Source organism: Prinia subflava, chromosome 9, assembly GCF_021018805.1.
Source record: "Prinia subflava isolate CZ2003 ecotype Zambia chromosome 9, Cam_Psub_1.2, whole genome shotgun sequence".
In the NCBI taxonomy this organism is placed as follows: domain Eukaryota; kingdom Metazoa; phylum Chordata; class Aves; order Passeriformes; family Cisticolidae; genus Prinia; species Prinia subflava.
The window spans coordinates 22476710-22498984 of NC_086255.1; the positions used below are offsets into that span (position 1 = coordinate 22476710).

Sequence of the window (22275 nt, forward strand, 5' to 3'; positions counted from 1 at the left end):
ACGAAGGTGTTAAATGCTCATTTTTTATCAGTGGCATTTTTAGGCAAAAAAATAGTCCTGTAATTGTATAAACACCATTACCACTCTTGCAGGCCTAGATCTTCAGAGCAACAATGTGGTCTTAATTTCCTTTGAGCCTTCCAGGCCACACAGTTAGCCCTACGTTGCAGAAGACATAATAATCAGATATTACAACATCCTACCAACTGAAATATCACCAAGTATAACTTACACAAACCAAATACCAGTGATACAGGAAATTCCACCATCATGCTATGATTCTCTTTTCCAATATTTCACCACTCTCACTGCTATCAAACTTTCCTGAAGTTCCAAACTAAATCTACAAAGTCGTAAATTATATAGATGTTCTCATTTCTCCAAACACCATAGAGAATGATGTTTGAGTACCATTCCACTTACCTACTGGAACAGTGCCATGCCTGCCCTCCCTACATCACAGGGAGTGATATTTTAGTGTAAAAGTCCCGCTTCTTTGAAAAAGCCTTGTAATGTAAATATAGCTAACAAGCTATTCAAGTTAGACAACACCTAAGTGAAACCTCCATTTCCAATTAATTTCCTCCATTCATCCTTCAAAGAGAGAAACATGAGAAAGCAGCAGGTCTTACTCTCCAAAAAAGTTCTGTCTTAACAATATGCCTGTGATACAGATTTTTGCCTATACTGGAATCAAATTTCTGTCAGTTAACTGGAACTGGAGAAGGAAAAACAAATGGCCAAATGTTAAGAAACCCCCACATTAGTACATTCCACCTAACCCTAAAAAACGAAGGATCTGATTCCTGAAATACAGTACTCTCATTTGTCTAGGAGATGACAAGAATTTAAACCATATAAGAATTGTCTCATGCAAAAGTGAGGACTTAGCTATTTAATGACTGAATTCTTAAGCCTGCTATGTTCAGTATAAACACATTAATTTAAGTGACAGATATTTACTTAAAGGCCTATTTAGCAACATTTTCATACAACTAAAGTCAGTAAATATGACGGCATGTACAAAGTTTTGCTATTTCGGATTACTGACTTATTTTTGGAGTAAAAAGATTATACAAACTTGAACTTCAGTGATTCCTTAGTATAGCATGCAACTGGCTGCAGCTGGAAAGCAGCTTTGCAGAATGACCCCAGTCTAGAAGTTCACTATGAGCCACCTATGGGCCCTTGCAGTAAAGAAGGTCGGAAGCCTTTTCCAGCAGCTTTAGGAAATGTGTCTCCAGCATGGAGACGCAGATATAGGGAAGTGAGAGCAGTAAAAGGCACAAAGGTGTTAAGGGACTGGAGTCCTGTCATATGAGGAAGGCTCTTTTGTCTGAGAAAGGCTCAAAGAACCTTCTCAACATCTCTAAATACCTGACGGAGCCTACTTCAGGTATTAAGAACAGAGCTAAACTCTGTTCAGTCATACTCAGTGACAGGCCATGAAGAAATCACAGTTACTGAGATCTTCTACAAGGCCTAACACTTCAGAAAAGTAATCCCATTGGAATTTATTTCATCATCAAGGTTGTGCATCACAATTACGACAAAATTCTATAGAACACCAAGGGATAAAAAACAGTACCCAAAAATTTCCCCAGAGCTTGATTTGTCAATTACTATGGAAGGAAATCTACGTTTATTTGCCATGTTATCTGAAACTCATTCACAGTGTTTCTCGTTTAATTCATTTGCAACAATTCATTTTCGTTATTTAGCAAATACAAACTACTGGCACTGATTAACAGAAGCTTCATTACAGTGGTTTGTCTAGAGAACTCAGAACATTTCCATATTACCTAACCCACTAGCGAAAACCAGTGTAATCCAATGTTATTGCATTAATGTGATAAACACATACAGAGGAATTCATTCATTATTATAATCTCCTAAATAGATTGGAGGAGTTATTCAGGTAGTGTTTTGCAAATTTTATCTGTATATAATTTGCCAAACTCAAGCTCTCTGAACATGTCAGAGAATGAATGCTCAGAACACTGAGCTAAGATGGATAGTACATAAATCATGTTTTAATTTTGCAGTATGCCTCACTACATGCACATCTTTTAATAATTCAAGATATCATCTATAATGATTGGTGGTTAAGGGACAATGTTTAACAACAAAAACTAGTAGACATATAATCATACCTAATCCCTTTGTCCTGGAGAGCCAAGTGCATAGTAACACATGGACAATCATCACCAGGTGGTTTTTTCCCCTCCACTGTGGCCTGTTTCTTTTGGGTTTTGCCTTATAATAATCATATCACTGCTGTTGCTGGATTTGACTCATAATTAACACCATCTGTGCCTAACAAAGACCTTCAATCATTGTGGTATTCAGCTGCCTGCAGAGGCCATGCACAGAGCTGCACACCCACCTGGCTTCAACCCCAGCATGCTAATGAAAGCAATGAATCTTAGCCATGGACACTGTCCCAGGGAAATTTGCAGAGCAATGAAGAAAATTAAAGTTCACTGCCACAAAAAAGGCTTTCTTCAGGAAATCACTTCTCAATTAAAGCAGTAATGGTGTACACTTTCCTGTGCTTGTAGTACCGACTACAAGCACAGGAAAGATGAAATTAAAATACTTATGACCAAAAATCTTATTTAATGATGTATCAGTCTGAAGAGTATTGACTGAGGCTTTATGAAACACAGATTTGGTGATTCGTTGCGAATCAGCAGTAGGAACAACTAAAGTTACAATTCTGTTATAATATTAAAAACCAAGTTATTTCAAAATAAATACAAGAAATTCAGTTACATATTTAAGCTAAATTTTCTTTAAATTAGAAAATTACACCTATCACTCTGTTTGACAAGTAAGCAGTTAATAGAACTAAGAATTAAAAGTTTTCCCTTTTTATGCAAAAAAGAGCTGGAGAGAACACATATAACTGGATTTCCCTCAGCACGGTACAAAATTTATCAGTCCACAGCAATAGCCAGAAACTGATGCAGTGTTAACAGAATTAAAACAAGCAAAATATTAAAATTTTAAAATGCCACCAGATGCAAGGTACTGTGGGAGACTTCCCTCCCAAGAATGCAGGGAATAATAACTTTTTAATCTACTTGCCAAGATACATTGTAATTTTAGCAATTTCAGCAATGGGAGGCATAATCTAACAGAATTTCCTTAAACCAGATCCCAGAATTTCAAGTCAACTTCTACATCTCTTAGCCATGCATCATAAAAATCAAACCTATATTAACTCCTCTGTGTGCTTAGTATGATGGAATGCTCCTGTAGCCCCTCAGTGTGGGTTAATGAGTGTACTAAGACAAAGCAAAACTTTATAAACACCATTAAAATATTTTTGCATGAGTAAACTTCACTATAAGCAGGAAGGCTTGAAACAAAGTTTAGCACTATTTAAATCCTGCTTACTTAACTCCTCAAATAGGAAGACTGAAAGGCTATGTTAAATCTGTGCACACTCAAAATACTGGTAAATACATCCTTCAGAGTAACGGACCATGAACTGCCCAGGATATCCTCAGCAAAATGATAGAGCATAGCCCTAAAACTGGTTACTTGAGGGAAAAAAAAAAAAAATCAATCTTTTATATGTCTTGCAAATTGAAAAGAAATAATTCATTCAGAAAACCAAACTCTACTCTGAAAACTATAATAAAATCAAAGCTCAAACTGAACTTTTTCTACCAACTGATTTCAAATTCTGTTAGACTCATCTTCATTTTTTTATATATCAGGCCAATGAGACTCACTATTCAGATATAGCATTATTGATTTACAAATGAAATTAAAATTCTTGTTTCCTTGAAGGGCCATAAAACTAAGGAGTCATCAAAATGTTCTGCAGATTATTCCAGTTACTATGAAAAAGCTTAATGATTTGTAATGAAAATGAGATTGGTATCTAAAACCACCTGAGTGTTTATGCTTACATAGACTTACTGAACTATTCAGATAAACTTCACATCCTCATGTCTGTAAAAGGGGTAACGTGGCCAACACAAATGAAAAAGATGAGAATTCTCCTGGGCAGTGACACTGTGTCTGTAATAAATTTAAATAAATCATCCTCACCAGGCTAGCAGTATTTTTGTAGAACATCTTGCTGAGCAAAATCAAACGTCTTTTGGAAGACAAAACACAGAAGCAGTAGCAAACAAGCAGGAAAGCCAAACACAGTACACTATCAACAACTTATCCTCAAATGTTCCCATAATAAAAGAGAATTCATAAGGAATTGAAAGAAAGGTGTGTTTTTAGGAAAAAAAAAATCTAGTAAAACTTTTCCAAGAGAACTTTCTAATGACATTTTTCTCCTTGTGCTGTCACACAGGAAACTTCTCAAACAGAATATATAGATTTCCAATGCATCCTTCCTTCCTAATTTATTCTCATGCAATGGCAAGAAACCAGCAATCCTCCAAAACAAGAAACCAGACTTTTCATTGTTTTGCTAAGCAAGTTCTAGTATAGTATCTCTGACATGTTTCCAGCTAAATTGCTACTAAACAAGTAGACAAAATCACCTAGGTTGGAATCATAAAGTCTTACTGTGAGCATAGGTGAGAAAGAGTGGCTTCACACTAAATAATAAAGACAAGACCCAATGCACGAACTCAATGGTACCACAGGAGACATAAGCAGCATAAGAAAACTGCTTTCCTGGAGGGAATCACAATCCTTTAAAATAGTCATCCACATACAGAATGAAACACAAAAACAGCATTAATGTGTCTTTAAGGGTAAACTTTTAATGCAGTCAGATATATTTGTGGATACTTTATATATATAATAGAAGTTGGACTAAAGAATAATGAAGTAGTCAGAATGTCAACAATGAAGTTGCAACCATGACAAGGTGGCTTAACATTTAAAGATATTTAGATATGCATCTTTCTTACAAAATTATTTGATTAATAGTTTGTGGTGGCTAAAAGTATTTATTTGTGCTCCCTCTCTTGTCATAGCATTGATGAAAGGTGTATGGAGATGTGGAGGGTATGTAGGGGATTTTCTGATAATTTTAGAAACTTATAAAACTGTAAGGAAAGTCACATTTGACTAAGAATAGATATTTGTGAAAACCACAAAGGAGATTGTGTCCATTTTTTTGTGATGACGTATGGTGCAGAATTCCAAGTTTGTACCAGAAACAGAATCAGTACAAAAATATTTTCCAGCAACACAAAGCTACTTAATTGGCTCTGCTGAGAGGTAGGACTGACTGGTATGGAGGATGCTGAAGCTGCATCATTCTCTGAGCTCAGATCTCTCCAAAGAGCATTGCTCTGGATGTGCCATTTCATCTGGCTGAATGACTGTCAGAGTGATGAACTGGGTAACATAAAAATGCTCTTAGTTCATCCTCCTTTCTCAGCTGTGACAACCTTCATACTTCAGTTCAGCCTTCATACTACAATTAATTATGACACATGCTTGCTTGAAAAAACCCTATGGTCTTTTAATCCTTCCCTTCAGTATCTAATGAGTGTTGTTTATCCCACCGTTCTTGATGCCCCTTTGGTATGAAGTCACACAGGATTCCTCTGTGGACATACCATCCTTACATCTATAAATCTATAGACAGATTAAGGAACTTGGATGAATAGATCACTCTCAAGATATATTAGATGACTGCTCACACCAGCACTCCTCAGCTTTGGACTGCAGACACAATTTTTCTAACCCTCCACATAGGAGCCAGTAGCAGGTGAGAGTCCAAGGCCCAGGAAGAACACACCAGCTGGGAATGCATGGGAAAGGAAAAGCACACGCTGGTGAATGTCACCACCTCTCCAGTGGGAGCACCAGAACTTATTTCTCTCCACTGATCCTGGCAAGCTGTAGTCTCTGTTGTTCCAGCTGCTTTGTTGAGGATAGCACAAGCATTCCTCTCACCCTACCTTCATTATTTCCTGTTTAATCAAATTCTCAAAGTAATGACTTTTTCTAAGCATGCACTTGGGGATCTTAAATAGACTGACATAACACTGCATTTGATTCTGCGTTGCTGAAATGAGTGTCAGGTCAGCAGGATAAAATAAAGCAGAAAATAAAGCAGAAAATAAAGTAGAATTTTCCCCTTTGGGGATATATCTGGTGGGTTTCTAACATGAAATAATCTACTAAGCATTTACCAAAAAAAAAAAAAAAAACCAAAAAAAACCAGAAACACAACAACCAAACAAAACCCACCAAAAAACCACCACAGAAAATACCAGGATCTGTGCGTAGAACTAAAGAGGGTAAGAGGGGAGAAAGGAGGAGAAATTGAGGAAAAAGTGTGCAAGTGCAGTATGCTAACTTCAGGTTTCTGAATTTAAACTGCAACACAAGTTAAACATGGACTGAAAACCAAGAGGAATGCTGAGTTAAAACACTTGTTGATCAAGAAATCGATATGCTGGTAGCAGTACATGGATTAGGTGGCCCAGAGAAAGCTCAAGTGTCCCAGAGACTATCCCATGTTGTCAGCTTTTCTCTCCTTGAGGAAAACAATCAAAGACTCAAGAATGAAGTGCCTAAAATTCAATATATATTCCATTACTTTCACAAAAAACAATTACCCCAACACATAGTTCTAGTTGATCTGAAATTGAAACATAAGTAGAAGCAGGTTTTAATCTAGTCCACAGTTTCGACCTGGAAATATCAGGCATCCAGAAGCTTTGCTATTGTGCTTTAAAAAGTTTTACAAAGGTCTTCAGAAACGGATCACCTTAGCTACTTCAGTGGTGATGTATTAAGGAAAAATAGCTAAAATTAACAGAAACACTCATTGCAATGTTAAGAAGGAAAACCAATTGTCCTCACTTCAAGGGTGCTCTAGGCAGAACTTGAGTTCTCCCACCACTTGGCTCCTCTTCACAAAGAAAACCTCTACCTTAGTTATATTTGCATTATACTTGACACAGTTACGGCTTCAAACTCGTACAATACAGAGCTGGCATCCATTATCCAAGAATGCCTTTTGTTTGTCTCTTCCACCACCTTTCTAAATATCAGGATGTCCAGATGTCAACAGTGGCATGTTTCATTTTCTGAGTCACAGAATGACTGTTTTAGAACATTACTACTACTACAGACAGTACCCAGGCTCACATGGACTGACTTCGGCGTGCAATCTTAACTGTTGCAGTAATGGAAAGCCTGAAACTAGTTCAGAGAAAAACAATAGGCATGTCATCATAGAACTTCAAATTGCTATTGATTCTTCAGAATACCACTGTCCCAAAAGAATTGTATTCAAGAAAGATTATTTTTAAGTCCCTTTTTATTTACTTCTTCTGTGTTAGGCTACCAATCTGCCTGTTATAATGACAGTGTTCAGCTGGATGTGAACACAAGGGTGGAGCATGAACAATATCAGAATACAGTCTGAGTTACCCTCGTTTGTATCAAACCACCACATAGCCTGATACAACTTCCTGTTGCCTGGCCAAAACCACAACATTCCATGATAACATCAGTATAAATCTAAAAGAATACCGAGGTGCTTTGCAGCCTAGTAGTAGTTCACCTTATCTTGGTAGAAACCTATCATGCTCAGAAGCTGGAAATGCAGAGAAACAAGATACAACGCCCGTACTGTCTAAGTCATGCAGAGGTTTTCAGAAGTGCTCTTGTCAGTCTCCCAAGATGCTTTTCTGCTCCTCCAAACTGCAATTTTCTGAAAAATATTTTTAGCCTGTATTTCTTATCCTAGTCTTGATTTTGAAAGATTCTACACATGCGTAATGAATATAAAAACATTAATTTTGCAATAGTATGTATAATCTCAATACACAAAAGTAGTTTTCCTCTCCATTCTACAGATCAAATGTGATTGTGTTCAATTTAGTTGATGTAGTATTTTTTTCCCCTTCTTGAATTATTTTTGTAGAACCTGTGCTATTATAAAGTTCTTTGCACTCAGGCAATGAGACCAAGCACTGATTTGAAATAGATGAATGGAGAAATTTAGAGATGTATAATTGCTGCAGGAAAGGAGAGAAAGGAAAATGTACTCAAATACTCACTTTGATGAATCTATGAAGTATATTACAAGAGCACCAATACTAAGAGCGAAGACTAAGACAACCTACAAAAGAAAAGAAAAGTGATTATTTAACAACATTAACCATTTATTCTTTTACATACAGAAAAAAGACCACAAAAATAAATCATAGGCTAGTTCAATTTCAGCTCTAATTTTCTTTAGAAAACTACTCCTACTTGAACTTCAAACATTATATATTACCACCGAATGCTGTCTTGCATTGAAAAATTGTTTGCAGAATGCTGGAATGGCCATTTAATGCTGAAAATGAAATTTGGAAAACTAAACTTGTAATCCATTTGTGTCTCTATAAATACTCTTCTCATTCCTTCAAGTTTCACAAAGTACACAAGGGCTGCGTAAAACTTAAAGGACCTCTATTTTCCTTTTCACATAGTAAGTCTTAAGTTACAACATTCAGTCATTTTCTCCTACCCAGAAGAGTCTTGTAGAGCAAACCAGCACAACACTGTATCAGCCTTACATCTCAGATATATCCAATCCCTTCTAAACCATCACTGTGCTGCTTAAATGTTAGAGATTCTGGGTGAGACCTTCCAAAACTCTCAAGGCTTTTCACTGTTCTGTGACAGTTCATGTAACTGTCACTAAAATGCAAATATCTGTACTTTGCAACCAGCTCCAGATTCCCATGCTACGCCAAACAGTGAGATATGTAAGCATGCAAGACTACTTCACCCTGCTGTAATATATATACCTGATTTTAAATCAAGGCTTATTTTCTCTTCTATTGCCTTGAAACACATACCTAACATGATTCATAATGTCTCAAAGAATCACAGAAAGGGTATCAGAAGTGAATCTGAAACTCCATTTCTTTTTCCTGCTAGCAAGAAAGCACATTTTTCCTTTGCTTAGTGACAGAGGAATTGAACTGAACTTGAAACCATCAAGTGTGTGGAGAAAATAAACACTGAACCAATCAGGTTAAAGTTATACTAAAATAAAATAATAAAATAAAAAAATAAAATTTAAAAAAAAAAGATTTTAACAAATCCCAAACTCTTGTAGGCTATATGATAAAATCTCAGATGCAAGTCTTTTGCTGTATTCCCATCTAAACAAAGTGGTTCTCAAACTGGTTATTTCAGTCTGGTTATTCAGATTCAGGATGGCAATTACTGAGTTTGTTCCAGTCTTCCCTAGATTGCCTGGGGAGATAATGCCTATTTTAGAGACCTTACTATGCTTGAGGGGTGTCACAAACAGACCCATACCCCAAATTCACAGCAGTTAGTATGTGAGGGAGGGAAAAGCACATATGTATGTGAATTACTGCCTTTTTCATGAACTAGGCCATGGCAAGAAAATTGTCTGCTCTGATTAGTATTCCAATGCATTTGCCAAAACATTGCAGTTGCTACACATCTATTATAACCTCTCTGTACAGAAGAAAAGAATCCTTTAATTTATAACAGCTTACTGTTTAAGACTGAGAAATGTGAACTCATGTGCTAACAGCTATACTGACTAAGTACTTACTGACAAATAAAAAATAAACACCAATCTGATTAAAGGAAAGAGGGAAATAGATGGAATAGTTGCTGCATATGCCCAAATCTTTAACTGAAAAAAGGAACAGAGAAAATCCAGCCCCAGATTTCAAATAAAAAAAAATAAAAAATAAAAAAATAAAAATATAAAAAAAAAAAAAAAGTGTAGAATGCCTTTTGGAGGCTAGAATCAGCAAAACTACAGATAAAATGCCCCTAGAGAAAATGAAAAATGTTTTGACTGATTCCAAGATGCTCTAGAAGCACTTGGACTGGTGTTGAAAGTTAGGCATCCATAATAAATACACAAATTGAAAAATGAGAGAAAGAAAAAAAAGGGGAGTTTTGATCAGGGTGTAGCAACATAATAATATTGCAGGGAAGCACCAACTCTGAGATACACTGTCCCGGTTAAACTCACCCTCCAGGGCCCAGCCTATGTAACAAAGGGATAATCCAAGGGGTGGCACTGTTCCCCCTACAACTCCAAACTGCATTAGTGCAGAAAAAAGGGAAAACGAAAAGGCTGCTCACATTAGACAGCAGGACTACAGTAAATAAAGATGAGCCAGGTAGGGACTCTAGAGCAGCAACTTCAGTCTCTCACACCCTGTAACACTTGATTATTCTCTGAAAGTCCACACAGAACTCTTTGAAGTTTCAAAGGCAAATTCTTGCTTATACAAGATTAAATTATCTAAACACGACTGATACAAAATAGCATAGAACTCAAGAGGCAAAGCAGAAAATCAAGAAGGAATAATTGCCTCTTTTTATTTTCCTGCAAAATTAAATATTAAAATAGGAAGTATGCAGTGAAAAGAAAAAAAAAATTTGAGAAATCTGTCACCCCTAACACGTCAGGGCATCAGAGTTCTTATTTTTTCTGACAACAATCTGTTCTGTACTGTTCTTCAAAAATGTTTCTTTGAAACTCTTGTTTTATGGTTAAATTATTCAACCCAAAGGCTACTGTAATGCTTAGAATATACTAGGCTGTTGGTTATTAATATTTTTTTAAATTCACTTAGTTTTCATTTCTGCAGAATTCACACAGTAAATTCTGTTAATAAGCTACTCACTTTTATCTACTATGATTTAAAATAAAATTCTATTAGATTTTATATTTATAATTAGTTATGGAGAACAAATTATTTCCTACAGAAATAAAGCTAAAACCTCAATTAATCTCAATCTCATTAAACTTTTGTTACATAAAAATTGGCACTACTAAGATGCCAATAGCCTAATATTTTGATCTAACTTGGATAAAAACTCCAATACTTTAAATATAAACCCCAAATGTCCTTTAGCCATCAACTGAAGTTCTTTTAGCTAGACACACAGAATTTACTTGTCCAGAACTTTGTAAGGAACGAAAGCCTTAAAAATCTAAGGACAGACCTGTTTTAAATTACATTTCAGAAGTTAGAAATTACTTGGCAATCCCCAGCACTGAGTTGCAGACTCCACGAGATGTACCCACATCTGTGCAATTACTGCAATTTAACAAAAGACCTTCTTGACCATAAAAGATCCAGAATATCTTATTTAAAATTGCCGTCCCACTAACTGACACCTTATATGCAAAGAACAAAATTCAGAAATCATTCCATATAGGCAAAGTCATAAGTGTTAAGAAACTATGCACTGCAGCTGACACAAACAACTGAGCAATTAATATATCTTTGATTAATATAAATACAAATTAAGTGCTATTTACTATAAAATAACATAGATGCTTGCTCTAAAAAAAATCCGTGTTCTACCCTTTTGTACTGTGATACTTCATTGAGATGTTTTTATTCACGTTATCTTTGAACATAAACCAGTGAACTAAAGCAGCTGCTCGATGTCAAACTATAGAATCATGTAAGTTCACCCACCAAAATTGCCTTCAGAACTTTGTAATTGTCCAGTCAAATAAAACTTATTCAGATTTTTATAGAAATTGGTGGTAAATTTCTGTTTAGAGGCATTTTTTCCCACTATACCCTGCCTCATAACCAGGAGTAAAGCACAAGAGGATCTCTCAGGTCCATTAACAGGACCCAGGGCCACGCTGCAGATGAAGCTGTACACTGACTTTTCTCTGGGCTTGAACACATCGCCCTGCCAACAGTCTTTCTGCCTTCTCTTTAACTGTGCCCTCCTGGGCCAATACATAACTCACTAAAATGCCCAAGGCAAAAGTACAAAATATCCACCATCTACTCCAGGGGGTCATGAACTCCCAAGAGGCTCCTAAAATGCCATTCTACCTCACTTGAGTGTGCTAGATCATATTTCTTATTGATGAAATGCTCTCTTAATATGTTCTAGAACAATGGCATTTCATGCTGTTCTTCTCTTTAAACAAAACTGTCTAAGCATGCACCAGTTGTGAGCCACTTGCAAGAATAAACCAGGAAACGCAAGCAAATGTGGCTGAAGCGAATAGGAGGAGAAAGATGCAGTGACAAAAGAATGAAAAGACTAAACAAGATTCCATCTTGCTCCCACCAGCAATGCTAAATGAAAAGCTCAAAGAAACTGGGAAAATTTGTCATTTACCTTTTATTCAAAAATTCAGGGAAACAGATTTTGCTGTTAATACATTTCCTGTATAAGAGTCGTACTTGACAGGACATAATACTGTGACCAGGCAGCAGTGATGTATGCCATGATTCTCATGCAAATACAGGCAAAGTGCAAATTCTAGAACCAGGACCTGCTCTGGATGACAGAGTACACGCTAACAGCGATGAATCTTGAGGGCTCTGTCTGCTGGGCAGTGTCCTAGCTATTAAATCTGTCTCAGTGACTTAGTGATCCTACCACTTAGCATGCAGAAAAGGAAGGTGGTGAAGGAAAAATAACAAAAAATTATAACCTTAATTTCTATTTTTTCCAATCTTTGAATGTCAGCTAAGATTTAACATCCAATTCTAGAAGGAACTAAAGCACCTTCAAGCCAGATGATGAGCAACCCCATCTTTCAGGGAAGTCAGAAAAGGTTCAAGATCACACAACTCTGAAGAGACTTTACTAACTCTTAGTTTTGAGCTTGAAGCAGTTAAAGCACCAAATCTGAACTTTGCCAGTTTTATAACCACATTAAAAACTTCTCAGAAACCCAGACTCGATGACATTTACATGCAAGTAATTTCTTTTCAGTTACATTTTCTGATTTTTTTGTTGTTGTTTACTATTATTACACAAAAAGGAGTTCACTAAAAAGTTAATTAGCTATTAAATTTTACGGTAACTAATTTAGTCATCAGTGCACAATAAAAACAGTACTGTAAACTCTGGCAGCTTTGCAAGATTTTTTGCTATATAAATTTTCCTCTTCTGCAAAGCTCATACAGATTTTTATTTTCCAAGAAAAGTCTGAGTTTATCCAAAAGAGGAGGTGAAGGGGAGTGAGAAATGACTATCTGATAAACCAATGGGCAGCAAATTCTCAGTGAACTTCTGTCAGCAAGAGTTTAATCTTAAAACCAAAAGGCAGCGCAGCAGGCCAGTGTGAGCTCTGATTGAGGACCATGAGTAATCAGAGGACTTGGTTGTTGTTCCTGGTCCTACCATTCTTGTGGTGCGTGATTTAAGCATATTACTTGACCTTTTCAGGATCCCAATTCCCCCTCTTGCTTTTGTTTGGCAGGAATACTCCAGGCCAACTCATCAGGGCAATCACTCTCTCCACTAGAGGTGTTTGCAGTGGGACCTGGCACAGCTGAGAGCTCTCCTGAGGCCACAGGGTCACCAAGAGCCCCAGCAGGACACGGCAACAGTGGCAGCACTGCCTATGGCAGCAAAGGGGCTTTGTGCATTAAAGGGTTTTATTTAAGTAGGAAGATGACAATAACTCTAAGATAAACTTTGCCATTTTTTTTTGGAACTATATTTTTGGTACTGCTAATTACTATCCAGTACAATAAGGTTTTAATTTATTACTAAAACTAAAATTCTGTACTGATGGTAAATATACCTTTAAAAACAGAGTTCATATGTAATGCATCTCTTTTTACAGACTTGAATTAACATTGATAAGAAATACAGAAACAACATTTCTGGGAGAGAAAACATATACAGCAGACAAAGAGTTACAGAGAAAAAAAAATCAGCCGCATATTTAGTTCCCAAATACTGAATTTATGCATCAGGGCAGTAATTTGGCTATCTCTGCAAGGTACAAAGCCATGGTAAAGGCCTGAATCATGGTGAGCTTGCCTAACTACTCATGACTGTAGTAAGTAACTGATGTAATAGGTCACTGGGAATAGAACATGGAATATCTCTGAATGAAACTACACCAAGGAGAATTAGCAAATTCACTCTGCCTGCCAGGATGTTTTATTCTCTCCAACAAAAGATTCAGCTTCCTTACATAGACTTGAACAGACCACCTTTCATTTGAGCAGACTGTTTATTATAAGGAATGCTGTGAAATCAAAATTAAGGAATTATTAGAGTAGACATCAGACTCAGAAATATGAAAAATCAAACCAGAAAGTAAACCAACAAAGAGAGCACCCTTATGTACTTTTCCACACATATTTCCAATCTCTTTTGAAATATTTTTTAAGGAAGTATATTTTTCTGTGATCTGCTCTGTACATGTTTCAATATATGTTAATATTTCAGCTTTATTTTGCTTTCTTTATACAGATTGGGTTTTTTTCCCTCAACTTTCTACTGACATATTGACAATAAAATGAAAATTTCTGTTTAATCCAAAAATGTGAAAAGACTGAGATTTTCTAATTAGTGAAAAAATACAAGACAAAAACTCCCATCTGTTAACGGTGCTCTGTAGCTTGAAGTTAATTAGGTTTGCTGGGAGAGTGCCTGGCAATATGACCAATTAAAACACATGCAACTTTTCCAATTCAATATCACCAGTCAAAAAAATAGCAGTACTTTCTATCAAAATGTGCCATTTTCTACAGCTAAGTGGATGGCATTAGATGTCTGTGAATGCACATTTGGGGGGGCTTTTCTGCTCTCCAGTCTAAAAGGTTCTTCTTCCTCCTGATTACCCAGGAGTCACCCAATTCAGGTCCAATTCATTATTTGTGCACTGTTAGGAGAATAACTCTCACAGATTTCCAGGGGATGTGTGAGTGGCTGAGCAGAAGTGCTCTGTTGGTGACCGTCACCCACCAACTCCCGCGGATGTCAGCCCTCTCCTCGCCAAGCCCCTCACTGTCCCACTGCAGCTGAGGGCTGCTGATAAGCCTACTGGAATGTTGATTTAGAGAAACCAGTGATGAGCTGTCCATCACATCCTGCAGAAATGAAAACCAACCGGCTCAGCTGCAGAACTGCACAAAAAGGCTGAAGACAGGATGGGGCAGGGTCCCCCTGTCACACACTGCACAGCACCCGAGCACTGCTCGTCCTTGTGGCTGATCATTCACAGCCCCGTGCCCATGGATCAGCCCAAAAAAGCCTCTGGTACTGTGTCAGACCCTGAAAGGCAGCATGTGGTCATTCACTTTTTATGTTTCTGTGTTACTACACTTCAGTTGTGACTAAAGAGAGTTTATGTCCACATGAAGAACTGGAACCAGGTAGCTTCAGCTGGAACATTTTGTTCTAACAACACTTGGGCTGACCTCTGGCTGAACAGAGTGACCAAGGTGAGATGAAGCAAGCAGACACTCCTGCACTTTTTGGTATAGTGCCTACACAAAAAAAAAAATCTCCACCTGTGCATGGAACATCTCAGAAAACACAAAAGTGCACTAATTTCTGGAAAGAATAAAAGACAAGATATTATCCCAAAATCACAATCAAATTCTTTATAATTAATTTATAAAATAATCTAACGGCATGATGGTGCAACATCTGGAAAATTAATCAGCTGAAATCAAATAAATATATTTACCAATAAAATGTAATGTAGTCATTTGCCAACCCACCCCTATATCTGGAATACCACAATACAGAACTGAAAAACCAATAAACTATTAAAAAAAAGACTGGAAAATGTTGTCCTTTTAGATTAAACAATTGTTTATTTCTTAATTAGTATCTGTTAAAAAAATATTACTAAAAAAAATAAACACAAAACCAAACAAAAGCACAAAATGCAATCTCACAGTTCTTGTCCTTACTTCAATATACTGTGCTCCTCATCAGTTACCATTCACAGTTTGGTAACTGACAACAAAATAGGAGAACATCCAAGAAACTGTCAAAGAAAGACAGAAAACAAAGAACAGTGGTAAAAATACCAGAAAATAATATTACAGTAGGGTAAAAAAAATGCTGCATGTTTAAAATGCTAAAATCAGAAAGATATTTCTTAAGTAAAGGGTGTGAGGTAAGGAAACCACTCATGTTCTCAAGAAAAAAACGCAGTCGAAAATTTGGACCCTCTGAGAATTTATGCCTCTTCTTCCAATTCACAGTGCTTTTGTACAATATTATACACATTAACAGTACTGTTAAAGGGAGCTCAGGCTTTACTGCCATGTCATAAGAAATTACTAAAAGGAAGTATATTTCTTGTGAATGAATCACTTTATGGATTACATTTAATAAAATTATTTACCTTATACGTTCAAATTAATACTAGATTGTATGGCAGACAAAAGGAATCCTCACATTCCTCAGTTATTTTGACATTAGTCTGACATGTAACCTACACAACAGACAGTCATACCAATAAATGTTCAAAGAAGAATTCAAGAAAGAGGTTGCTCCCTCTTGCTAGGGTTTTATAATGGAATAAACTGGCAAAGTTTCAGAATTTCTGTTACTCAGGTTTCTTGCTATTCCTAAATTTTCAAGTAGCAGAACTCCACAAACACAGAAACAAATACCTCTCATTTGAACTGTTTAGGTTCTTAGTCACAAAACTCACACATATAGCAAAGGTAGATACAGCTGAGGACATACTTGAAAATTTCGAAGTCCTTAGCTTGAGTAAAGTCCAGTAAAATTTCATTCAAGAAAAAGACTGAATCAAGAATGCTGAAATCATTCAGCACACGACACAGCATTTGAATGCTTGTCAAAGAATGTACTTAAAACATTATGAAAACAAGACATAGAAGGGAAGACTCACTGCTAAAGGCATGTGTCAGGCTGCAAGAAGAGTTTGCTGCTACAGTACTAACATTATAGCTCTCATCTTCCATGCACCATTACCTAATTTTTCTTTTTTCTTAAATCATTTGTAATATAATATAATAAATATAACTTAGCACTCCTATTTCCAGACCAAACATAGAGAGTATAGCAATTTCTGATATGTGTAAATACATTGGTCAACTTGTACTGTAAGTCTAGAAAACTCTGTAACCGTTTCATGGACTTCTAAAGACAGGTAACCATCAACATGATGCTTTTAATTGGACCACTAAACCTTTGGACATTCACGTGAGAATTTGCATGTTGTCTGCTCAGTGATTTAGCAGAGTTTAATGTCAACTACATGAAAAGCTTTCTGTAACAATTAACAGAGATATCAAACATAGAACTGTCAACGGGCAAAATGAACAAAGAAAATACTTTACGTAGGAACTTGGCGACAGAGCTAAAGAGCACAGTATTTTTGAAAGTCACCTTTTTAAAGCATCTTTCTCCTCCTTTTTCTCTGCCATTGTTTGTCCTCCAGTCATTTTGCCAAAATTGATAGCTTTGACTGATGGCCACAGGAAAATCTCTCTTTGAGGCCAATCTGCTTTGAAGATGGAAAAATTGACTTCTTTATCACTAGCAATAAATCTAAACTTACTTATTCATCCAGCTATACATGAGAATTTGTGAATACAAAAGACTGCCTTTAATTACTGCACAAAAGAAAACAATAGCAAGGCTGAGCATTGTAAATTGTAGCACTCACTAAATTTTAATCATTTTAGTCATTCAGTGTTAGGACATCTGATAGCTCTAAACAAAGGCATTAACCTGAATAGTTTTACAGAGGCTATGTCAAAACACAATTCTTATCAGACCTCTCAATTTCCCGTAGCAACAAAAATATAGACAATATGAGCTCTTTTGGTTTTTAGATTAATTTGAACTGAAAAGCCTGCCAATTAATTATTTGACACAGTCATTGATCACGAGATGTGAGTTCTCTGCATAATTAGAAAATAAAATTTAACAATTTTATTGGAGCAGTTAAACCTAAAGTAGACTGTTCAGAGTCGTGGTGATCTTAGTTTATGGGTAAGCATTCACCCCCAGTACGACAGCCATTGTCAATGGGCTTTGGAAGTACATGGAACAAATGTTCATACAGTTGGGTTTTGCAACTTGAAAAAATTTTTTTTCCTCTTATCTTAGGTAAAATCTGCATAAGTATAATTATATGCTACTATAGGTTAAATTCTGATTCACAGTTTGGTGCAAGACTGCACCAATATGCAGACTTTGATATTTCAGAGAAAGGCAAGGAAGCCTTTGATGCCATCAGTTACAGGCACTGGTGACTTCCACACTGTAACTGTGAAGGTGATGGCAGGCTATGAATATTGTTTATCTGGAATTATGATTCACCATTATGTACCAAATGATAGGAAATTCACATAAGGTACGAAATTAAATCAGTCTTTTGTAACTATCACTAAAGATCAAAAAAAACAAATGATGCAGCAAGTAAATGTGAAAGCTATTTTTACCAACAAACCTTTTCTTGCAGTGAATCTTTTTTCTCAGTGGTAGGATGGAAAGACCAGTTTCTTTGTTAGGTTGCAAAGACTGATTTATTCAGCCAACCTGCTCTCTGCAGAGGAGCTTTCCTGCTTTGCTATGTACTTATAATTCTAAAACTGAAAGCTTTATTGTGAGCCTTTTTCTATGTGCTTTGGAGATAAAATAATGTAATTGCCTGGCCAAAGGCTTGCAGAACAACTTCAAATATAACTCCAACAGCCTTGTATAGTACCCTTACTTCTAAAAAAATACAGCAGTGATCACTAAATATAGCCTATATAGCCAACTGTTACCTCAGCAGACCTTTTCTCTTCCTAGTGACAACACTATCAGGTCTTTAACTTTCATACTCTGCTGTCATAGCTTTTGTTATTCTTTTTATATGACATGAAGAGTTTAATTAAAAAAAAAATAATAAAAAAAAAACCCACAACATAAAAAAAACCCAAACAATCTTCTCAAAATTTTCCTTTCCTCTGGGTCTGAAGTCTTTGCATCTTTATCTGGATTTGCCAGCCTATTATTTTTTTCATCATTCATTCTCATCATCTCCTTAATTTTCATACAGACACCATCTTGAGGGCAGAGACCTAGGAAAGTGCCTGCCTTCCCATCTGCTTTATAGGATGCTTATAAAGGTCTAAGAATGGAAGACCACTGAGTTTCATTATAGTGTGGTCTTACTCACAGGCATTAAAGAGGGTGGAGAACAAGGAACATCCAACTTCAGCATATATTCCATCCCATAAATACCAATTAGTACATATTTTTTCCCCTTTCCTGCATGCTTGCTTCAGCCTGTAGTCTCTTTCTATGGCAGTTCTGAAAACCACCAAAAAAACAAAACTGGAAAACCTACCAGGTAATTACATACCTGTCATGGTGAAAGATGTTTATAAGAGGTATTACCACGACTCCATGTGTTTATGTTAATATGCAGTTTTAGTTCACATTTCTACAGTATTACAGAACGGGCAGAATTTGAAAGTACATAATGGGTTTGAAGGTTGGGTTTAAGCATCCATAGGAGATTCAGTCCTATGTTGCTTTATTCAATAAACATTTTATTTTAAAATAGGTTACCTTTCTAGAATCTATTCTCAAACAGAAGGTTTGAATACCAGATGTCAATGAAATTACCTTTCTAACACATCTTTATCTGTAACAAGAGTTTAAGTCTTAAGCTTCGGACAAGAAGTTTCTCTCTCCCAGCTGTAGGCACAGACTTCACTGTGCTACAACCAACAAGCTCACTTCCCTAATGCTCAGCCTCCCCTAAAGACACTGTTCTCGTCTAGTAAAGGAAAAGTTGGCAGATAAAAGAGAAAGACCATCAGGGTGAGCGAGTGGTCAATTTTGGTTTTCTATCAAACCAAAATCTCATCTACCTCTGGGTTTTGCCAATGACCTTCCCCCCTCCTCTGAACCTGTTCACTGCACTTACCGCCCCATGTGCAGGACCAAAACATGTGAAAAAACAAGAAAATTATTAAAAGTAGTCCAATGACACTTAAAAAATGGCAATAACACTTGAAAAGTGTTTATACCAAATCTTCAAATGAGAAACATTTATTCTGCAGTGATGACACAGCACAACAACGAACACCATCAAGTCCCAATACTAACAAATAATTTGTTTTCTCAACAGCTTGGCTGACATGCTTCCTTTCTGACACTCAGGCAGAGCTGGAAAACAGAGCTTTCAGAAGTCATATTTTCAAACACTAAGTTAAAATTCCTTTTGCTGATTGCCTAAAACCTCAGAATGCCTCTCTGATCAATCTTCTGACAAAGACCAATGTGGAAGTGTGCCAAGGCAGACTGTTGACTCAGAAAGGAAGGCCAAGTACTGATTCATCAACATGATGCCAGCAGCACTGATGCATTCCTTGGAGATAACCTGCTGAAGCAGTTTTTCAATCCATAGTTTGGTTTCTTATCATGGTTACAGGTATAGTAGACACCAGGAGGACTAAGCACACATCCATACATGCTTAAAGACCAGAGGTTAAAGCTGCAGGTGTCTCCTGACTATAAGAACTAGAGTAGGATGTCACTAGTGACAAGGCCATGCTGCAGGGCTACTCCACGACATAAAACACGGGCATGAGGAAAGGCTGCTGTGGATGAGCAGAGACACTGTTAGAACAGAGTTTGCACACACACACACTGCCACAGACAGAGGAGGTATAAGCTGCACAGTCACCAAACACAACTGTCTTATTTTTATACCAGTTCTTGAATGAATTAGAAGCAAATGACCCCCATACTGAATAAATAGAGCACCTGTTTGCATTTTGTTAACTCTGACCACTTTACATAATTTTCCAGAACAAAGAAATGAAGAATGTCTTAATACATATGCTTGTATATGACAGCTAAATCAACTTGTTCTTGTGGAAATTTTCAGACAAAACAGCTGTGTTTATGTTTGTTACCACAGGATTTTAAGAAAAAAGTCAATTAATTAAACAATACATCAGTGGAAACTTACACAGCTAACAGTTTCATAAAACATAAGAATTCCATCCTTTTCAGAACAGCCAATGGTCTGTAGAGACATGACTTTTTTTAAAACTTTTATCTGTTTAAAATCAGATTCTGCTGTTAAATCTCAGCTTTGAACATGAGAACCTTCACTGTTACGGCCCTAACTCCTCTCACTTGAGATGTTCTATTTTGTGCAAATAATTGAGCATCCTTGGAAAGGGGAACAAGCCATATCTCCCACAACCAAATTAAGTCATAGAGTCTGCTCCTGTCTCCTTTTAAGTTAGAATGGTTGTTTCAAAGAAATATGGTTTGAGATTCCAGTTTCTTACTTTTTAAGTCTTTAGAGTTTTTCTTACATCGGACTATCTAACAGTTTGATTTGCTTTTCTGTCTTTTTTTTTTTTTTTTTTAGTTGCCAGCTCTGTTCATTTAACTGTTTTTGGAAATGAGTCCTATTAATGTTTGCCAAAGAAAATATAAGCACTGACGTTGTGCTGAGGCTAGCAAATTATGCAGGACTTCATTTTAACAAAGCAAATTGGAACAAAACTGCCAAAAATCCAACAGTGATCCATTACACATGAAAAGACAGTCAGCTTAAGCCCAGATCCATCTATTATGCAACAAATTGAAGAGTCTAATGCCTTCAGTGTAAAGCTTTGATAAGCAGCTGTCCATTCTAAGCAGATTCATGAAAACTATATTATTTAGCTGGTTACCAGGTTTGAATTTTATGGCTACTTCACAGTGTTATTATATATTTCTTCCAATGAAAAAGATTAATTAAGTAAATCAAATTGTTCCAGCAAAAAAAACCTCTGAGTTTACAGTTTAAAAGGTGACAAACTAAGTAATTCATAGACTAGTATAACACATTCACCACTAAATAACCCTTTTTTTCTGATAATCCAACAGTTTCTGAAAGAAAGAAAGAAAAAGAATAAGGGGGTGTGGGGAGGGGGAAAGGGCAAGAAATGGGGCCTGTTGTGATAGGACAATGGGTAATGGCTTTAAACTGAAAGAGGGCTGGTTTGGATTAGGTACAAGGAAAAATTTCTCTACTTTGATGGTGATGAGACAAAGGAAAGGTTGCACAGAGAAGTTGTGGGTGCCCTGTCTCTGGAAGCATTCAAGGTTTGAATGGAAGTCTCTTCAAAAACCTGGTCTGATGAAAGCTGTCCCTGACCATGGGAGCAGGGATGGAACTAGATGATCTTCAAAGGATCCAGCATACTGAAGCCATTCTGTGATTCTATGATTATAGAAGTTCATTATTTCCCATTTGTATTAAGATCATGGTAGTTAAAAAAAGTTTTACTGGGAAAAAAGCTTAAATGGACTCAGTTAGCTAAACCTGTCCAAGAGGCAAGATCAAAGCACTGCAACCAAAGGTATAAAACCAGGGGGTTTTAACCATAGTAACTCTAAATAGCAATTATCATCCTAACTTGAAATAGTTTTCATTGGTTTGGGGACGTTTTGGATTCTTCTTTGGGGGCAATGAGTACATCTTTTTATGGAGAAGTGGGAGTACATGCCACACGAGTGGAGCGCATGCTTTTTTCTGGAGAAGTGTGAGTACAA

The 22275-nt window shown here is 36.6% G+C and overlaps 1 protein-coding gene across 11 annotated transcripts in view; it reads right to left on the reverse strand.

Annotated features, from left to right (window-relative positions):
* Positions 1-22275, reverse strand: part of KCNMA1 (potassium calcium-activated channel subfamily M alpha 1) — a 423839-nt gene that overhangs the window by 223499 nt on the left and 178065 nt on the right. For all 11 annotated transcript variants that reach the window (XM_063405917.1, XM_063405920.1, XM_063405918.1 and 8 more), the window contains one exon: positions 8010-8071. In XM_063405917.1, the coding sequence (XP_063261987.1) occupies positions 8010-8071 (62 nt within the window). The remainder of the gene's footprint in view (positions 1-8009; positions 8072-22275) is intronic.